General features: G+C 46.0%; 2 protein-coding genes across 3 annotated transcripts; one reads left to right on the forward strand and one right to left on the reverse strand.

Annotated features, from left to right (window-relative positions):
* Positions 1-326: 326 nt before the first annotated feature.
* On the reverse strand, positions 327-7,276 carry TDRD10 (tudor domain containing 10). Its single transcript, XM_087943720.1, has 11 exons — positions 7,203-7,276; positions 6,507-6,559; positions 5,638-5,708; positions 4,729-4,879; positions 4,097-4,139; positions 3,604-3,764; positions 3,248-3,493; positions 2,839-2,984; positions 1,567-1,721; positions 1,228-1,298; positions 327-483 (listed from the first exon to the last, which is right to left on the reverse strand). The coding sequence occupies exons 4-11, from the start codon at positions 4,858-4,860 to the stop codon at positions 448-450; spliced, it is 990 nt and encodes a 329-aa protein (XP_087799846.1). The 5' UTR covers positions 4,861-4,879; positions 5,638-5,708; positions 6,507-6,559; positions 7,203-7,276; the 3' UTR covers positions 327-447.
* Positions 7,277-9,461: 2,185 nt separating this feature from the next.
* On the forward strand, positions 9,462-18,518 carry SHE (Src homology 2 domain containing E). Of its 2 annotated transcripts, none has more exons than XM_026691104.2 (6): positions 9,462-10,795; positions 11,990-12,116; positions 14,196-14,450; positions 15,348-15,510; positions 16,278-16,397; positions 17,842-18,518. In XM_026691104.2, the coding sequence occupies exons 1-6, from the start codon at positions 10,301-10,303 to the stop codon at positions 18,236-18,238; spliced, it is 1,557 nt and encodes a 518-aa protein (XP_026546889.2). In that variant the 5' UTR covers positions 9,462-10,300; the 3' UTR covers positions 18,239-18,518. The 2 variants fall into 2 exon arrangements, with proteins under 2 accessions (XP_026546889.2, XP_026546890.2); XM_026691105.2 differs by having other exon boundaries at positions 9,464-10,789; positions 17,842-18,516.
* Positions 18,519-19,217: the final 699 nt, after the last annotated feature.

Genomic DNA, 19,217 nt, shown 5'->3' on the forward strand with positions numbered 1-19,217 from the left:
AAAAGTGTATTTTTATAATGGAAGGAAAAGAAACACGCCAATTTCTGGATCCAGTTAGCCTTTTAATCAATTAATTGCAATAACAAACTTAAAGAGAACAAGGTTGCAACAGAACAGCCAAAATACAGATTTATGTAATTCCCCCCCGCATTCTACTTACACATCCCGCACAATTCCAGCTGTCCCAAGACAAAAATGCCGTAGGAAAAATAAAATTTTCTCCCCCTTTGCAACACAAAGTTTTAAGGCCTCAATGAAGCAACCAAATTAATATATCTCCCTCCCTCCACCAATTTTTAAACCAACTTTTAAAAAAACCGGCCTCACTTAGAAAACAAAACACTTTATTTTTCGGGACGATGAAACCGCAACTTTTTCCCAACGAAGAAAATTAGATGTACTTCAAGATTGCAGGGGATGCAGCGGACTTCACAACTCCACAACTTCTTAGCCTGTTTTGGCAACAAACTTTAAAATGTGCGGCTGTAAAACAAGTTTTAAAAAAGTGTTAAATTGTTTACAATGTTGTGTGTTGCACCATTGTGCGGCTGGTTTGCATCTGGCTGGGTGTCATGCCGACCCAGCTAATATTTCATAAATATATAATTAACTCGGGGACGAAAATTCCGCTGAATTTGGAATATGTGTGTTTTGGGCAGTGACTTTTGACTTTATTTTAAGCTGCTGGTCCTTAAGGTAGGGAAATAATAATAATAATTTGATTGCAGAATTGTATTTATTTGCACAGGGCAATTATTTTAAGTTTTGCAGCTTTCTTGGCGAGTTTGATGGAGAGAACAGCCCCAGCCCTTTTACACTGGTAGACGCACAAAACGATTCACCATCGGCCAATTGGTGTTTTTTTTGCAAGTCCAGGAAACGCTGGTTTTGTCTTTCTGAATCGTTGCAAAAATTTGCAAAACTCTTTTGATTCAGCAAAACCCCCAAGGCTGGCTGTGAAATGGCACCTTTTTATTATTATTATTATTTTGGACTTTTGGACCCACAACTCTGAATGAACCACCTGTGAGATCAACAAACCAGGATTCCAGAAGGAAGCTTATATTTGAGGTCAAACTCTGCTGGCTGTGACCAGATTTCCCCCCCCCTCATCCCCCCTCCCCCATGCTGTTCTGGTTCGCTTCTTTAAAACAAGCCAGGATTTGTAATGTGGAAACTTGATAATTTGCAATCCTGATTTATGGGGCGAGTATTTTCTCCGCTTACCTCCCATTGAGAAGGTCCTTTCAGTTTTCCTACCAGGATTTGCCTTCTAATGTCTTGTGGGGGGAAAACTCCTACAAAACCCAGGGGGAAAAAAAAATCCTCTTTAAATGGATTTCCCAAAACCCACTTCTCAAAGCCGCTAATAAACCGAATTAAAACATCCAAAGCCGTGTTTCCCCAATCGTAGCAACATCCAAGATGGTTGGACTTCAGCTCCCAGAATCCCCCAAGCTGACCTGCTTTAAGGATGGCTTCCGAATTCCCATCATTCCCCCAGCTAGCAGGCTTGGAGAACGTGGACTCCAACTCCCAGAATCCCCCAGCCAGCAGCCACCTTACCTTCCTCCAGCATGAAGGGCTGAGCCAACGGGCGGATTTCCCAGAATTCCTCCCCGTCCAGCTTCCGCAGCGAGTTCAGGGGGACGCTGGTGCAGCGGCCGAAGTCCACAAAGAAGACCACGGCCTGGTCGCCCACAGGGCCCAGCACCCAACATCTGGAGGGGGTGGGGGGGATAGAGAGAGCCAAACATCTGTTCTCTTCTTTCTCTTTCCTTCCTTCCTTTTTTTCTCTGACCTCTCTCTTCTCCACTTATTCCTTCCTTCTTTTCCTTCCTGCCTCTTCTTTTTCCTTGCTTGCTTGTTCCCTTCCTCCCTCTCTCTCCCTTCCTCCTTTACCTTTCTTCCTCTCCTATTTTTTTTCTTTCCTCTTGTTTTTCCTTCTTTGTTCCTCTTTGTTTGCTTGTGCCCGTCTTCCTCTCCCTGCCTCCTTTTCCTTCCTCCCCTTCATTTTTTCCCTTCCTTCCTTGCTTGCTCCCTTATTCCATATCTCCCTGCCTCTTTTCCTTCCTTCCCTTCCCTATATTTTCTTCCTTGCTTGCTTCCTTATTCTGTATCTCTGCTCTTTTCTTTCTTCTTTCCTTCCTTCCTTTTCCTTCCATTTTTTCCTTCCTTCCTTGCTCCCTTATTCCGTATCTCCCTGCCTCTTTTCCTTCCTTCCCTTCCCTATTTTTCCTTCCTTCCTTGCTTCCTTATTCTGTATCTCTCTGCTTTTTCTTTCTTCTTTCCTTCCTTCCTTTTCCTTCCATTTTTTCCTTCCTTGCTCCCTTATTCCGTATCTCCTGCCTTTTTCCTTCCCTTCCCTTCCCTTCCCTTCCCTTCCCTATTTTTCCTTCCTTGCTTGCTTCCTTATTCTGTATCTCTCTGCTTTTTCTTTCTTCTTTCCTTCCTTCCTTTTCCTTCCTTCTATTTTTCCCTTCCTTCCTTCCTTGCTCCCTTATTTCGTATCTCCCTGCCTCTTTTCCTTCCTTCCCTTCCCTATTTTTCCTTCCTTCCTTATTCTGTATCTCTCTGCTTTTTCTTTCTTTCTTCTTTCCTTCCTTCCTTTTCCTTCCTTGCGTCTTTCCTTCTATTTTCCCTTATTCCGTATCTCCCTGCCTCTTTTCCTTCCTTCCCTTCCCTATTTTTCCTTCCTTGCTTGCTTCCTTATTCTGTATTTCTCTTCTTTATTCTTTCCTTCCTTTTCCTTCCTTGCTTCTTTCCTTCCTTCCTTCCCTCCCTCTATTTTTTCCCTCCCTCTGGGCTGATCCCCAAACGGGACAGGGACGCCCTCACCTGTTCCAGGCGCTGCTCTCTTCCCCAATGTCACACTGGGCCAGGCACCGAGTCCCGCTCTGCACCTCCTCTTTGGCCAGGAAGGGCAAGCTGGCCTCGGCCTCAGCCAAAGCTGTGAAGAGCTTCTCCATGGATTTGCAGCTTTCCTGCAAAGACCCCCACCCCCACCCCCCAAAAAATAAGGATTGCAGCCTCTAAAACCAGCAAACTGCTCCCTAGGGGGCACCAATCAAGTTTCTAGCCCTCATGGGGCTTGGAAACGGGCCACGGCTGCTCCCCCAGCAGCACGGGTCAAGTTTCTAGCCCTCATGAGGAGGGTTCCAAGAAACGGGGCCGCTGTCTCTTGTCGCGAGGGGTCTACAGAAGGGAAGCCCTCCGCTTGGGAGTTTCGGGCGTCGACCCTGCAAACCTCGTTGAGGACCATGCCCCAGAAGTACGGCATCATCGGGAACGTGTCCGTCACCAAAAGCCCCGCCTCCCCTGCGGCCACGCCGGCCACGGAAACGAGCCACTTGGCATCTCCAAAGCAGCCGTTCAGCACGTGGAACAGAAAATGAACTTCTGCAAAGGAAAATAAAACAAGAAGCAGAGGGAAAGCGAGAGAGAGAGGGTGGGACCCCTCCAGGTCATCTAGAAGAACCCTCCCCCCAGTCGCCTAGAAATTTTTGAAGGCGTCCGAAGCGAAAGGGATGTAGGAGAATTCGGGAAACGAGTTAAGGACGCGGCCAATGAGCTCCTCGGTGCAAAATATTGAATTGATGCAACGCAATTCCCACCAAAACCTGTCGCCAAATTCATAATTATCACCAAGGAGGGGGAAAAAAAAACCTCACATTTTTTTTTCCTCCCCACGTTTGCAACGTACCTCATTTCCATGGGGACAGCATAGCAGGCCCTCTGATTTACAGGGGAGTTATGGGTGGCACCTTTGGTGAGGTTAAAAAAAGAAGCAGCGACAAATTGGAGCCTTGAGGCCAGCAAGGCTAAGCACCCGCGTAAATCGCCACCAAGAAAAATCAAGCTCTTGCCCCTCAGCCAGATGTTCTTAAAACAGCATTTAAAAATCAATTAATTAATCAAAAATAGGGTATGAGGCTGGTTTTTACCAGGATCAAAATAATAATAATAATAATTAATAATAATAATTTAATAATAATAATAATAATAATAATAATAATAATAATAATAATAATAATAATAATAATAATAATAATAATAATTAATAGAACAATAATAGAACAAGATCGCTATCTCGTACCATTGGTAAATCCATATTCACTGGGTGGGACCAATTCCAAATCCTACAAAAGCAATTTTTTTAAAAAAAGATATTTGTAAGGGAATAAATCCAGAACTACAAACCATCCATTGCTCTAAAAGTTTAAAACGGCCCAATCCCCTTCTTCGTGACTGCTTCAGCAAACTACGATTAAACAAACCATCGTTTGGTACTGAAGCTGAATTAGCATCCACTTCCCCCAGAGCCTACAGCAAGGACCCCAAAATTGCAAAGGAATTTTGTTTCTGGGTTTATAAAACAATTTAAACTTCAACGCATTAACCAAAAGCTACCAAAAAATACATTAAAAAATAAAAATATAACCAATCCATATAATGGATTTCCCCTCTGACAATATTAAAATTTAGCTGTTTAAAATGGTCAACTTACAGACCGCAACTGAGCCTACAGCAAGTGTGAAAAACGGTCATAAGTCACTATTTTGAGGTCGTTAAGTCTGAGAAAAACAATCCTTTTTTTTCAGTGTTGTCACTAAATGAACTTGTTCTAAGTCGAGGACTTTCTGTAAATCTGTTTAAAGGCTCCAAAAATCAGCTTTTTGGGGGCGGGGAGGGAGAAAGTGAGCTCTAAGGAGGTGAATCGTGGCTTACCGGCATCGGAGGGATGGTTTTCGCAACCTCGTGGGTTTTCCTGTTTTCCGAAAACGCGACGGACATCGGTCTCCCTTTTACGAAGTGTCCATTCAAAAGCTGGATTGCTAATTTCGCGGCTTCTGGGGACATCAAGTCCAGAAATGCAAAACTACAGAGGGGAAAAAGATTGAAAAAGAAATTGAAGAAAGAAAAAAAAAACCCTTTCCAAATTGGGAGCCCTTTTAAAACAGGACACAATCCCCATCGCCCCCAATTCCCATCATCCTCAGCCCCTCTTGAGCAAAAGGACATCCGGCAGGAGGGGAAGCCCTGCCTAGCTTTCCCTTGGAAAACCAGCTCGTTCTTTTAGCTCCTTGGTCTACCTCGCAGGGCTGTTGTGGCAAGCAGGGAAGGAAGATCAACGAAGCCAGATCGTCCTCGATCTTACGACCGACACAGGAATGGAACTTATGTCGCTTAAGCAAAAAGGGGTGTGTGTGTGCCTTCTTAAAAAGAGCCCTTTCCAAATTTCGCCGCGGTTCTTAAGCGAATGAGGTGGGGTCGTTGAGCGAATCCTGCAGTTGTTAAGCGAATCCTGCATCTTCCCTTGTTGGAAGTTGGCTGGGAAAGTCACAAACTGGATCACTAATCCCGGGACGTGGCTACCGTCTGAATACACGACGAATAGCTTGGGTTTTGACCACGTGACCGGCGGGAACGCCACAACGGTCGTAAGTGTGAGGAGGGATCCTAAGTCACTTTTTTCAGAGCCGTTGTGGTTTCAAATGGTTGTCCAATCAGGCCCGATTTGCTCAACACCACCTCTTGCTTATCAACGGACATTCTGGCTGCCCTCAAAATAATTCACATTTTGAGGATTTTTTAATGTATGTATGTATGTATGTATGAATAGAAACGCCGGCCTACCATTTGAAAGAATTACTGTGCTTCTTCAAAGATTTGATTCCAAAATCCTTGAATAAGAAGGCAATCTCTTCCTAATGAAGAAATAATAAAATTAAAAAAAAGAAATTAGGGAAACATAGATTAAAACCTTTTTTTAAACAAGGGATTCTCAGCGCCGGGAAAAAAAACAAAAATTAAAATTTAAGATTCCTCGATCGGAATGATTAGGCTGAAAAGTTTCAAAGCTCATCTGGGTTTTTTTAAAGAAGATTTTTATTCCCCCCCAAGACAGCAAAGGATGAATATCATCCCAAATGGATTGTATTATATCTTATTTATCTCTGTATGAAATGGTTGCATTTTATTCCAATTTCATTTGAAACTGTCTTTTATTCCAATTTCATTTTAAATTGTTCTTGATCAGGTTTTAGTCATAATTTGTGGCTGGAACTCTGCCCTTTGATATGGCCCGTGAGCTAATAATCAATAAAGTAAACCCCAATGGATCCATTTTCGATGGGCTGCGACAGTTTTATTGCACAGCTGCCATGAATATTTGATATGCAGTGCAATTTTTATCTCTTTATGTTTATAGTTCATGTTACTAGCCCTCATGTCCCTCTCAAGGAAGGACTCTGGACGGTGATTAAATTATATGAGAGTTTGGGCTAAAAACTAATAAAGCCTTTGGCCCTGAGAGTCGTTGTCATATCGTAGTATTTTTACAAAGACTGTTTAATTTCACCTACAATTCTTGCTTGTTTAGCCACGGAGATTTTGGTCTGTATTGTGGCCGTGTGTCAAGGACTAACTATGTCCCTTACGTAATGTTATCTATTGCGTATGTGGGTTTGTGGTACCTATGCGTAAAATAAATGGTGTAAACCCACCTCTTTGATATCCAGGGGGAGATTTCCAACAAAGATTTCCTTTTTTAAAAGCTCTGAAAAAGCAAATTTGGGTTAAGACCCAGAGCCCATAAAACAGGGGGAAATAGATGGACACGTTTTATGACCAACAACGACTCCACAGAGCAGGAAAAGGCCCTTCCTTCTTTCCTCCCCTCCCTCCTTCCTTCTCCCTCCCTCCCACTCCTTTCTTTCTTCCTCCTTTCTTCTTTCCACTCCTCCTTCCCTTCCTCCTCCCTCCCTTCTTTCCCACTCCCTTCCTCTCCTTCCTTCATTTCTTTCTCCCTCCCTCCCTCCCTTCCACTCCTTCCTTCCTACCCATTCATTGCTTCCTGCTTTCTCCCACTCCTTCCTTCCCTTTCTCCCTCCCTCCCACTTTCTTCCTTCCTCCTCTTCTTTCCACTCCTCCCTCCGTCCCACTCCTTTCTTCCTATCCATTCATTGCTTCTTCCTCCCTCCCACTCCTCCCTTCCTCCCTCCCAATTTTTCTTCCCCCTCTTCTTTCCACTCCTCCATCTCTCCCTTCCACGCCTTCCTTCCTTCCTTCCTTTCCTGCCTATCCTTTCTTCACTGCTTCCTCCTCCCTCCTTTCCACTCCTCTTCCCATTTTTTTGGCATGCAAAAATCCCAGACACGGTTTAATTGCGTGCCTAATTCATACATTTGATCGACTCTTACCACCCGACTGTTTCAAGGGGTTCGCTTTAACCAGCTTCTTTGAGCCCGGGGAACAGGGTTTGTCGTGGCCGTATCTTAACCTACAAACCAGGTTAGAACAATCTAGGATTAATAACTGCCACCTTTTGCAAGCTTGTTTTCCCTCAGCCCGGCTAACTTGAGTAAGTAAAAAACATAATAGTGTGATTATGCACCTTTGCCAGGGTTGTTTTTAAATCAAACTAACCATAAAACTGTGCAGGGAAAGTGTGCAAAGTAAGTTAACTTGCAGCTTAATCTTTAGCAAGGATTATATTCTAAAATATTTTCTCCTTCCTACTCACATCTCGCTCTGGTGACTTTGCAGGATTTAGCAGGACACCCTAAAATAATAACATTAATATTAACAATATTTTTTAAAAAAAAACCTGACATCTTGTGACCTTAAATATTCTTATAAAAATAACAGGCGAAACCTCTGGCTGAACCAACCACAATATTATTACCCATTAATCATAAAGATATTTGTTATTATTAAACATCACTGCATTCCCTTCCGTTTACATATGAAAGACCTGAGACTCGAAACAAAAAAGCAAAATATTTTAAAAATATTTACAAATATGTTGTAAATACAAGACGTTTGTAAGTCTACAGACACAAAACACTGCAATTTAAGATACAAAACCCTACAATATAAATATTTACATTTAGGTATTCATTTCTTTAGCTTATGGCACGAGGACTAGCCATATATATTAGATAATTTCGTATTAACGGAATAACAGACTTGGAGGGGACCTTTGGAGATCAGTTAGTCCAACCCCCACTACTCAAGTATTAAATATTTTAGTACTTAATATTTATTTATTTATTTAGCGTATTAATGCTTAATACACACCCCGGTGGAAATAAAAACAAGAAACTTCGAATCAAAGCAACTAAGATTTTATCACGATTCTCTGCAGGAAATGCTAGCAAGGAGGATGGGTATTGTAGTCTTCTGGATTAAGGGCAGCGTAGTTAGGAACGAAGGATTTCAGCAAAGAATTTAACCACGTTGCAACAGCATAATTGGGATTATTTTTCTGCATAGGGGCGGGACCTATCCGTTTTTTTTTTTCTTTTCCCAACACGCCTTTGCTATTATTAATATTATTATTTGCATTTATTTTTAAAGGCATAAAGTGGGCTTTTTTTGGCGGGGGAGGCAATTTGGGGTGTTGGAAAAAGCAGGGGAGGAAAACGCCGCTGTTGCAAAGGAGCGTCTTGCAAAGGAGAAAGTAGAAAAGGGTCTCACTCCGGATTACTCACCCGGAGAGAAGAAAAGAGACGCGAACCCGGAGCAAACGAACGCGCAACTCCCACGAGGCTATCAAGGCGCAGCGCGGTTTTGCGCCGGCGCGCATCGCTCCCCCGCCCTCCCCCTCTCTGGCTCTCCATGGGAGGGGAGGGGAGCGTTTAATCCGGAGTGGATCCGGATTAGATGCATGGGTGTACGTCTCTATGCATTAGATAGGTAAAAGGGTGCATTATACGTGTGTGTGTGTGTGCAATTTTAACATGGTAGATAGATAGATAGATAGATAGATAGATAGATAGATAGATAGATAGATAGATAGATAGACAGGTAGGCAGGTAGGCAGGTAGGCAGGTAGGCAGGCACTGTAGATAGATAGGTAGGTAGGTAGGTAGGTAGGTAGGTGGAAAGGAGGAATAGAGATTTACATGAATATACACACAAACACACACACACATATATATGTATAAATATACACACACACACACACACACACACACACACACAACCTCCAGCACACCCACCCACGCCCCGTTCCAGATAAAAAAATTTCTTAAATAAAAAAAAAAGGTCAAAAATACCCTCGAAATAGTTGCATCGCATTTAAAATCCTGGGGCAGGAAAAAAAAGGCAATAATTCATTTAGCTCAAGTTTTATTAAGTTTGCAAAGTTTCCCATTCCGTCTGTCCTAGCGCAGTCCCTGCGCGCCCCCGCGCTTCCCATCCAAGCCTCCCCGCCACCTCCTCCTCCTCCTCCTCCGGATCTGGGCGGGGTGTGGGGGGGGGTGCCGCCCACTCCCTCCCTCCTTCCCCTCCCTCCTTCCCTGCGCGAGCCAGAAGCAGCGCTCGCAAAGTTGCGTCCAAGCCAAGGCAACTCTTTGCACCGGATTGCGCGCGCGGGGGCCGGGAGAGGGGGGCGGGCAAGTAAATTGCAGCTGGAAGAGAGCGGGGGGTCTTCTCCCACCCCTGGGCTGGGGAAGGAGGCTTTGGGGCTGGGGGTGGGGGAGCAGGGTCTGGGAGGAGCAGCCCCCCAATTTAGAACCCTTCTCCCTATCTCCTCCGCTTTGGGGGACCCCCTCTTGTGGTGTGTGTGTGTCTGTCTGTGTCTGTCCTGATGGATCTCTGTTTTGGGTAGGGGGGAGGGAAGGAAACCCCCCCCTTTATTTGCCCTCAACACCAGGGGAGAAAAAGTCCACCCCCCCCACCCCCCCCGGGTTAAAATCACCCAGCAAAACTGGCTCAATTGAACTAGCTGCACCCCAAGATCCTTCCATCTCTTCTTTTCTCTCCGCTTTTAAATGAACAAACTTCCTCCTCTCCTCCTTGCTGTGTTTTTTTCTCCCCCTCCCTTTATTTACAGCTCCCAACTTCCCAAAAACTTCCGGAAAAAAAAAAGTCCAGCAAATTAATCTTCGATCGGGCTGACCCAGGACGAGGCTGAGATTTGGGGGTACGCAAATAACCTCGGAGGAGGGATGAAGCACTGGGGAAAAAAAGGTTTTTTTTTCCCCCTTGTTGTTTGGGGTGGGGGGGCCTGTAGCTAGTTCCATGGGCAGCAGGAGGTCTTAGGGGGCAAAGGTAGAGAGCCCTGTTATTTGGGTGGGGGGTCTTCCTGGGGCATGCCTTGGGGAGCGCCCTGTTTCTGGCCTTGGCTTTCTCGGTTTGCAAGCGGGGTGCAGCTTCCCAGCTGGGGTGCTGGAGGGAGGAGGCCTGAGGTTTGCCGGGCACCCCAAGAAACATTTTTTGGGGGGGGGGCTTGAGGGGGGCTTGTGCCTTCCTGCTGGGGGTGGTCGGTCCTTCTTGACTCCTTCCGGGCACCATGGCTGCCAAGTGGTTCAAGGAATTCCCCGCCAACCTCAAAACCGTCTCCGACCGTCCCAAACCCAGCGGCGGGCATCAGGCGAGCAAGCCGAGCGGCGGTGCCCGGAAAAACTTAGGATCGCCCGAAGCCGCTTTGGCCTCCTCGTTGCCCGGGAAGAACCGGAAGAACTCGGCCACCGAGCTGGGCGGCACCAAGACCCCGTTGGCACCAGGGAAAGATGGCACCGGGAGCCGGTTATCCCGGGACAACCTCCAGGGACTTCTGCAAGCCGCTGCAGGGAAGATGCGAAAGAATTCGCGGGTGGAGGGGGCCCCTCCGGAGGAGCCGGGCTGGGGCCCCCCCAAAGGGAACCCCAGTTGTGGGGGGTACATCAACCGGCTCATCAAAGTCAACGCCCAGGAGAAAAACGCCAAGAACTTTTCGGGACCGGCTCCCAATCCCAGCCCAGTCCCGCCAGCCGAACCAGAGAAGCCCAAGCAAGACCCGGTAAAGGTGCCATTACGGGGTTGTTTTTGGGGGTGGGGGTGGAAGATGAAGGGGGTCCGTTTGAGGTTGGAGGGGTGTTGCCTTTGTTGGTTTGTATCTTTGGGGAGGAAATGGGGGTTCAGTTTGGAAGGAAGTAAATGATCAGAAAAGCGTTGCTGACAGTTAATTTTGGGGGTAGGTTTTTAAAAATTGGGGTTCTCTTTGGGAAGAAATTGAGCAGTTGTTCATAAAAGGATGGAAAGGGATCTAGCAATGTTTATGGTGTCTGAAGTCTGTTTGTTTCTAATTTTCTTCAAGCTAAATTGCAAGCAAAGAAGTAGGAAGGAAAGAAAGAGAAGAAAGAAAGAAAGAAAGAAAGAAAGAAAGAAAGAAAGAAAGAAAGAAAGAAAGAAAGAAAGAAAGAAAGAAAGAAAGAAAGAAAGAAAGAAAGAAAGAAAGAAAGAAAGAAAGAAAGAAAGAAAGAAAGAAAGAAAAAGAAAAAAAAGAAAGAAAGAAAGAAAGAAAGAGGAAGAAAGAGGAGAAGGAAAGGAGGGAAGGGAGAAAGGGAAGGGAAGGGAGGAGGGAAGGAAGGAGGAAGAAAGGAGAGAAGGAAAGAAGAAAAAGAAGGAAGAAAGAAAGAAAAGAAAAAAAAAGGAAGGAAGAAAGAAGGAAGGAAGGAAAGAGAAGGAAAGGAGGAAAGGGAGAAAGAGAAGGGGAGAGAGGGAAGGAAGGAGGGAAGAAGGTAGGGAAGGAAGAAGGAAATAAGAGAAGGAAGAAAGAAAGAAAGAAATGAAGGGAAGAAGGTAGGGAAGGAAGAAAGAGAAGGAAGAAAAAGAAAGAAATGAAGGGAGGAGGGTAGGTAAGAAAGAAGGAAAGAAGAGATAAAATTGATTGATTGATTTAGGAGAAATCTAATATACCGTATTTCAAAGAGGACTCTAAGTTTTTGATGTTATAAACTGTTTGCACATGGAAAGAATCTGAATTGAAAGAATCCGAGAAGGATTGAGATTCCTAGATTTATATTGTTAAGGATTTAGGGGAGTTTAAATCCATTAGATGCCCAAATATATATATATATATTAAATATATATGTGTATGGTATTCAGCTTTATTCGGGTATTTTCCCGAAGTCATGCATGCATACATACTATCGGTGGCACGCAAATTTAATCAATAAGCTATAAAATGTTGATTTTATTTTTTAATCCTTTTGGGAAGGTTATCATTTTGGAAGATTACGCCGACCCATACGACGCCAAGCAGACCAAGGGCCAAAGGGATGCTGAAAGATTGGAAGAGAATGACGGGTACATGGAGCCCTATGATGCGCAGCAGATGATAACCGGTAATCATGGTTTGTTTCAGAAGAAATCAGGATTGCTTTTGAACTCCCACTCCCGATGGAGCAAATCTTCCGGGAGGGGGAATGCAGAGAAAAGTGACCGTCGTCACTTCGAACGGTCACCGTTGTAAGTTCAGGACGGCCCCTCCATGCTTCGTGGCATCCTTGACAAACACCCACAGCCCAGATTTTAACCTGGTTTTAAATCGGTCCCACCCACCCCAATCCCGGCCGCCTTCTGACACTTAAGAGAGGGAAACCTCGTTTTCCAGATCATCACAAGTTTGCAACGGGTGGCGGCATTGAAAAGCCGCAACAATACGAAATTTATTTCACACAACACAAGGTCAGCCGTGAGCTGGATCTTTGCCCGGGTCTCACCGCGATTCCCCACCCAGAGCCGAGGCAGAAAAGCCATTGAGAAAAACAGGAAATTTGGGCACTGGAAATTGGAATAAAAACAGGCCATTGTCGGCTGGAGACACGGATGAGACCAGAAGCAATTGTGTGTGTGTGTGTGTGTGTGGGAGGGGGATTGGGGTCCAATCTTAAAATTTCCAGCCCTTTTTGTTGAGTCCGGTCTTTTGAGTCCTCCCTTGCCAACAAGGGGGGGTTTCTGAGCCTGTGCAGAGTGTCCTTGTTTTGTTTTTTTGCAAAGGGGCTTTTTCTTCCTTTTTTCCTTCCTTCCCTCTCTCCCTCCCTCCATCCCCTCTATTTTCCTTCCTTCCACCCATCCTCCCTCCTTCCCTGCTTTTTTTTCTTTCTTTCTTTCTTTCTTTCTTTCTTTCTTTCTTTCTTTCTTTCTTTCTTTCTTTCTTTCTTTCTTTCTTTCTTTCTTTCTTTCCCTTTCTCTCTTTCTTTCCTTCCTTCCTTCCCTCCTCTCCCCTCTATTTTCCTTCCTTACACCTTCCCTCCTTCCCTGCCTGCTTTTCTTTCTTTCTTTCTTTCTTTCTTTCTTTCTTTCTTTCTTTCTTTCTTTCTTTCTTTCTTTCTTTCTTTCAAATGAAAGAAATGCCTGCGAAGTCAATGGGGGATACAGGAACAAAGAGGGGCTTCGATGAGAGAGGAAAGGCGTGAGTTAAAAGTTTAATGAGGACTAGGAATGCTCTGTGGGTTTGTTTTGTGTGAAACAAGTGGAGGTGGGGAGGAAGTTATAGTTTAGGGTTTGGGTGATTGGAGGGGGAAATGGGATGGGAGGCAAAAAGGAAAACCATGTTAAAATAAGAGGTTAGTTTATACATTTGGTTATGTGACTGTGGTAAAAATATCCTTCCTTCCTTCCTTCCCTCACTCCCTTTGCTTTTTCCTTCTTTCCTTCCCTCCCTCCCTCCCTCCTTCCCTTTGCTTTCTTCTTCCTTCCCTCCCTCCCTCCTTCCCTTTGCTTTCTTCTTCCTTCCTTCCTTCCTTCCTTCCCTCCCTCTTTCCCTTTGCTTTCTCCTTCCTTCCCTCCCTCCCTCCTTCCCTTTGCTTTCTTCTTCCTTCCTTCCTTCCTTCCTTCCTTCCTTCCTTCCTTCCTTCCTTCCTTCCTTCCTTCCTTCCTTCCTTCCCTCCCTCCCTCCCTCCCTCCCACCCTCTTTCCCTTTGCTTTCTCCTTCCTTCCCTCCCTCCCTCCTTCCCTTTGCTTCCTTCCTTCCTTCCTTCCTTCCTTCCTTCCTTCCTTCCTTCCTTCCTTCCTTCCCTCCCTCCCTCCCTCCCTCCCTCCCTCTTTCCCTTTGCTTTCTCCTTCCTTCCTTCTCTCCTTCCTTCCTTATGTCTGTTTATTTGTATATCATTTATACTTTTTCCATTCTTTCTCTTTTCTCTTTCTCTCTCCCTCCCTCTCTTCTTTCTTTCCATTTTGCTTGTCTTTTCCTTCCTTCCTCCCTCCCTCCTTTCTTTCTCTTTTCTTTTTCTCTTTCTCCCTTTCTTTCTTTCTTTCTTCTTCCTTCCCTCTTTCTTCCTTTCTCCTTCCTTCCTTCCTCTCTTCCTCTCTCTCTCTCCCTCTCTAAACTTGTATTAAATGGGGGGGAAAAAAATACCCAACCCTTCTAATACCCAACAAACAAGGCATAATTTCCTCCTGGCCTCTGTCCTTGCTTGCAGAAATCCGCCGCCGGGGGTCCAAAGACCCCTTTGTGGGGAAAGCCGTCCTGCTCCTGGGTGAACCAGGGGCCAAGGGAGACACGGGGGTCAAAGTGCCAGCATCCAAACCCCTGCAGCTTTACGATACCCCTTACGAACCGGCCGAGACGGGCTCCCAGTTCGAGACACGCCTCCCTTCGAGCGACGAACGACCGCCGGCCGAGTACGAACAGCCCTGGGAATGGAAGAAGGAGCAGATCATGAAAGTCCTCTCCGGTAAGTAGGGAAAGAGGAGGGCCAAAAATTGGGCAGGGGGGGAGGGGGGGAAATCGTATCGCACAAAAATGATAGATTTGTCCAGTGGGGATTTTCCTGCAGGGGGATCAGTTCAAACAGAGAAAAGCGAGAAAGATACAAGTGGAAGGAGGCTCCCTTGGGCCGTTTGTTTAAATCAGGGGTCCCCAAAGTTTGCAACTTTAAGACTGGTGGACTCCAACTCCCAGAATCCCCCAGCCAGCATGCTTTAAGAAAGGTGGACTCCAGCTCCCAGAATCCCCCAGCCAGCATGGTTTAAGATGGGTGGACTTCCACTCCCAGAATCCCCCAGCCAGCATAGTTTAAGATGGGTGGACTTCCACTCCCAGAATCCCCCAGCCAGGGTGCTTTAAGAGGGGTGGACTTCAACTCCCAGAATCCCCCAGCCAGCATGGTTTAAGATGGGTGGACTTCCACTCCCAGAATCCCCCAGCCAGCATGGTTTAAGAAGGGTGGACTTCCACTCCCAGAATCCCCCAGCCAGCAGGCTTTAAAATGGGTGGAGAATTTTGGGAGTTGAAGTCCACAAGTCTTAAAGTTGTCAAGTTTGAAACCTCTGGTTTAAAATCCTGGTTTCTTTATCATTTAAATTTGCTTAAAAATATGATGCCCTCATTTCATTGGTCAAGGGAGACAACCTGCTTGGGACCCAAACCCTGTTTCTGTTTCTGCATCATCGGTGCCTAACCAGGGAATCTCGGCTTGTTCATGTCCCTGAGCCATCAGGATATGAACAAACCCTGCCTTTGGCTTTTCATCCTGGTTTGTTTGCAAAGGAGGTTAGTTTGACCCAAGCCTGAAAGATGTTTGGGGAAATCCCCCCCCCCTTGTTTTCACAACTTCCTCTCTCCTTCGCAGTGCAGGGTTCGGAGAAACTCGTGACGGCCGCTGAGACGTCACCCCAGCCCCACCCTTGCCCAAAAAACTGGCCATCCAAGATGGTGAAGTCTCCCACGGGGATCGAACCGGGGATGGATGGAGGAGAGCGGGTGGATTCTGCCCTCGTCTTGGAGAAACAGCCGTAAGCCATCCAGGATTTGGTCTACCTTCCTTCTCAAATCTTACCTATTTGTGTCCTCAAAAGTGTTTGTTTATCTTGGCAAGTTTAAGAAGGGTGGACTTTAACTCCCAGAATCCCCATCCAGCTTGGTTTAAGATGGATGGACTTCAACTCCCAGAATCCCCATCCAGCTTGGTTTAAGATGGATGGACTTCAACTCCCAGAATCCCCATCCAGCTTGGTTTAAGATGGATGGACTTCAACTCCCAGAATCCCCCATCCAGCTTGGTTTAAGATGGATGGACTTTAACTCCCAGAATCCCCCAGTTAGCATCCTTTAAGTTGGATGGACTTCAACTCCCAGAATCCCCCATCCAGCTTGGTTTAAGAGGGATGGACTTCAACTCCCAGAGTCCCCCATCCAGCTTGGTTTAAGAGGGATGGACTTCCACTCCCAGAATCCCCCAGTCAGCATCCTTTAAGATGGATGGACTTCAACTCCCAGAGTCCCCCATCCAGCTTGGTTTAAGAGGGATGGACTTCCACTCCCAGAATCCCCAGTCAGCATCCTTTAAGATGGATGGACTTCCACTCCCAGAATCCCCAGTCAGCATCCTTTAAGATGGATGGACTTCAACTCCCAGAATCCCCAGTCAGCATCCTTTAAGATGGATGGACTTCAACTCCCAGAATCCCCAGACGGCTGAGGATTCTGGGAATTACCTGCTCCACCAAGAAGAGAGTGGAACCGCATCAGAAAACCCCATTTTTCCCCCCCTTCTTTGCAGGTGGTTCCATGGCTCCATCACTCGAGCCCAGGCCGAGAGCCGGTTGCAGCCATGTCCAGAAGCCGGCTACCTGGTGCGCACCAGCGAGATGGGCCCCACCAAGTATTCCATCGCCCTTAAGTGAGTGACCAAAAATCCCTGCTTGGCTCAGGAACCGAGTTCTAGACATCTGCCAATGTGTGCTTGCAGGTAGTCCTCAACTTACGACAGTTCATTTAGTGACTGAAGTTACAATGGCACTGAAAAAAGTGACTTAGGGTCGTTTTTTTTTTACCCTTAACAATCCTTGTAGCCGGTGGTCAGGTGGCCAAAACTCAGGTGTTTGGCAACTGACTCGCATTTACGACGGTCGCTGCATCCCTGGCTCCTGTAGGTCCCCTTTTACGACCGTCTGACCTGACCAGCCAAGTTGAAACCAGATTCGCTGAACGTCCGTGTTCCTAACTTCACATCCGCCTTTGATTCCCTTAAACATCAGCGGCCAGAAAAGGTCGTGAGACGGAGCCAAATTCACTCCACAACTGTCTCACTTAGCAATGGAAATTTGTGGGGGGGGGGCCCTCTGTGGTGGTCATAAGTTGAGGACTACCCTTCCAACCCTTTGGGGCCGGGGAGGGGGGAATTTGCAATCCTGATTCTTCTGTGCCTGTCTCCAAAACCGGAGCTGGGCGCGACCGCGTTTCCTTCCTGAGGATGCTGGACTTTGAAACAAATCAAGGAAAGAGAGGGGACTTTGGTGTGTGTGTGTGTGTGTTGGTGTGTGATTGTGTGCGAGAGTTGAGAATTGGGAACTCAGCTAGTGGGAAGGAAGGCTGGGGAGCCCACCCAAAAGAGCTGGCCCCTTTCTGATTCTCCCCCTTCCCTCTTTGGATTACAGGGATAAAAATAAAAAAACATTCCATTTAAACATGCTTTGGACAAGGGAGGATTAGTTTGAAGAAGAACTTGGGTTTCTGTCAAAAGAAAGGATGCTTTGAAAAGAAAAAAATTTCTTTTAAAAAAGAAAAGGGTGCTTTAAAAAAGGTTTTTTTTTTAAAAAAAAAAGGATTTCTGCGAAAAGAGAATGCTTTAAAAAGAAACACATTCTTTTAAAAAGAAAAGGGTGCTTTCAAAGGAAAGGATTTCTTTAAAAAAAAGAAAGCATGCTTTAAATTTTCCTTTAAAAAGAAAAGAGTTTTTTTTTTAATAAAAAAAGAAAGGATTTCTGTAAAAAGACAGTGTTTTAAAAAGAAAAACATTCTTTTAAAAAGAAAAGGGTGCTTTAAAAGGAAAGGGTTTATTTTTTTTTAAAAAAAGGAAAGGATTTCTGTCAAAGGAAAGAATGCTTTAAAGAGAAACAAATTCTTTTAAAAAGAAAAGGGTGCTTTAAAACAGAAGGATTTCTTTAAAAAGAAAGAGTTTTTTTTAAAAAAGGAAAGGACGTAATGTGGGTTCCAGACTGATGAGCTGTATTCAAATATTGGTCTAGCAAATGTTTTGTATGCTCTAGTTATTAGTGTAATATTACCAGAGATAATCTTTTTTTTGGTGGGGGGCTCTGTGTATCTCTCTCTCTCCCTCCCAGGACAAGCCAGGGTTGCGTCCACATCATTGTGGCCCAGACGAAGGACCATAAATACACTTTGGACCAAGCCGGCGGCCTCTTCGACACCGTCCCCCAAGTGGTTGGCTATTACTCCACCGAAAAACTCCCCTTCAAAGGAGCCGAACACATGACTCTCCGTTACCCGGTCTCGGTTCCCAGCAAAGCCCCTAAATCCTCCCCTTTTAGGCCAGTTTGGAACTGGGGAAACGCGGTGGACGCCGGACCGTCGGTCCCGTTGGACGGAGACCTCGCCCAGCCTTCGCTTCGGCCGGAGACGGGGCTCCGACATTTCCTTCCTTCCTCCAGCGAATTTTATTCCCGCGTTTCCCGATGCGATAAGATAGGAATTTTGGGGTTCCCCACCTGCCCTCTTTAGTTCTATGCAAACTCAGAACAAAGGAGAAACTTCCTAACAGTGAGAACAATTCATCAGTGGAACAATTTGCCTCCAGAAGTTGTGGATGCTCCAAGAAGATGTTGGACAGCCATTTTGTCTGAAGGGGTGTAGGGTTTCCTGTCTAAGTAGAGGGTTGGACTAGAAGATCTCCAAGGTCCCTTCCCACTCTGTTATCCTTCCTCCCTTCCTTCCCTTCTTTCCTTCCTTCTCTTCCTTCCTCCCCTCCCTCCCTTCCTTCCTTCCCGTCTTTCCTTCCTTCCTCCCTCCCTCTCTTCCTTCCTCCCCTCTTCCTTCCTTCCCTTCTTTCCTTCTTCCTTCCTTCCTTCCTTCCTTCCTTCCTTCCTTTCTTCCTTCCCTTCCTTTCTTCCTCCTCCTCCTTCCCTCCCCTCCCTTCTTCCTTCCTTCCTTCCTCCCTCCCTTCCCTTCCTTCCTTCCTTCCTTCCTTCCTTCCTTCCTCCCTCCCTCCCTTCCTTCCTTCCCTTCTTTCCTTCCTTCCTTCCTTCCTTCCTTCCTTCCTCCTTTCCTCCCTCCCTCCCTTCCTTCCCTTCTTTCCTTCCTTCCTTCCTCCCTCCCTCCCTTCCTTCCTTCCTTCTTTCCTTCCTTCCCTTCCTTCCTTCCTTTCTTCCTTCCCTTCCTTCCTTCCTCCTTCCCTCCCTCCCTCCCTCCCTTCCCTTCCTTCCTTCCTTCCTTCCTCCTTCCCTCCCTCCCTTCTTTCCCTTCTTCCTTCCCTCCCTCCCTCCCTCCCTCCCCTTCCTCTGATGCTGGAGTTTTCAAAGAAGAGACGGGACAACCATTTTGTTCGAAGTGGTGGAGGGTTTCCTGCCTAAGCAAGGGGTTGGACTAGAAGACCTCCAAGGTCCCTGCCAAACTCTTGTTACTCTATTCTATTCTACTCTTTTGCTGGACGCTGAATTGAGAGGCGTGGAATTGAAGCACCGTCGATCAGCAGCTGTTCAAA

Source organism: Notechis scutatus, chromosome 14, assembly GCF_049901735.1.
Source record: "Notechis scutatus isolate UNSWTSFEM ecotype Mainland chromosome 14, rNotScu1.2, whole genome shotgun sequence".
NCBI lineage: Eukaryota > Metazoa > Chordata > Lepidosauria > Squamata > Elapidae > Notechis > Notechis scutatus.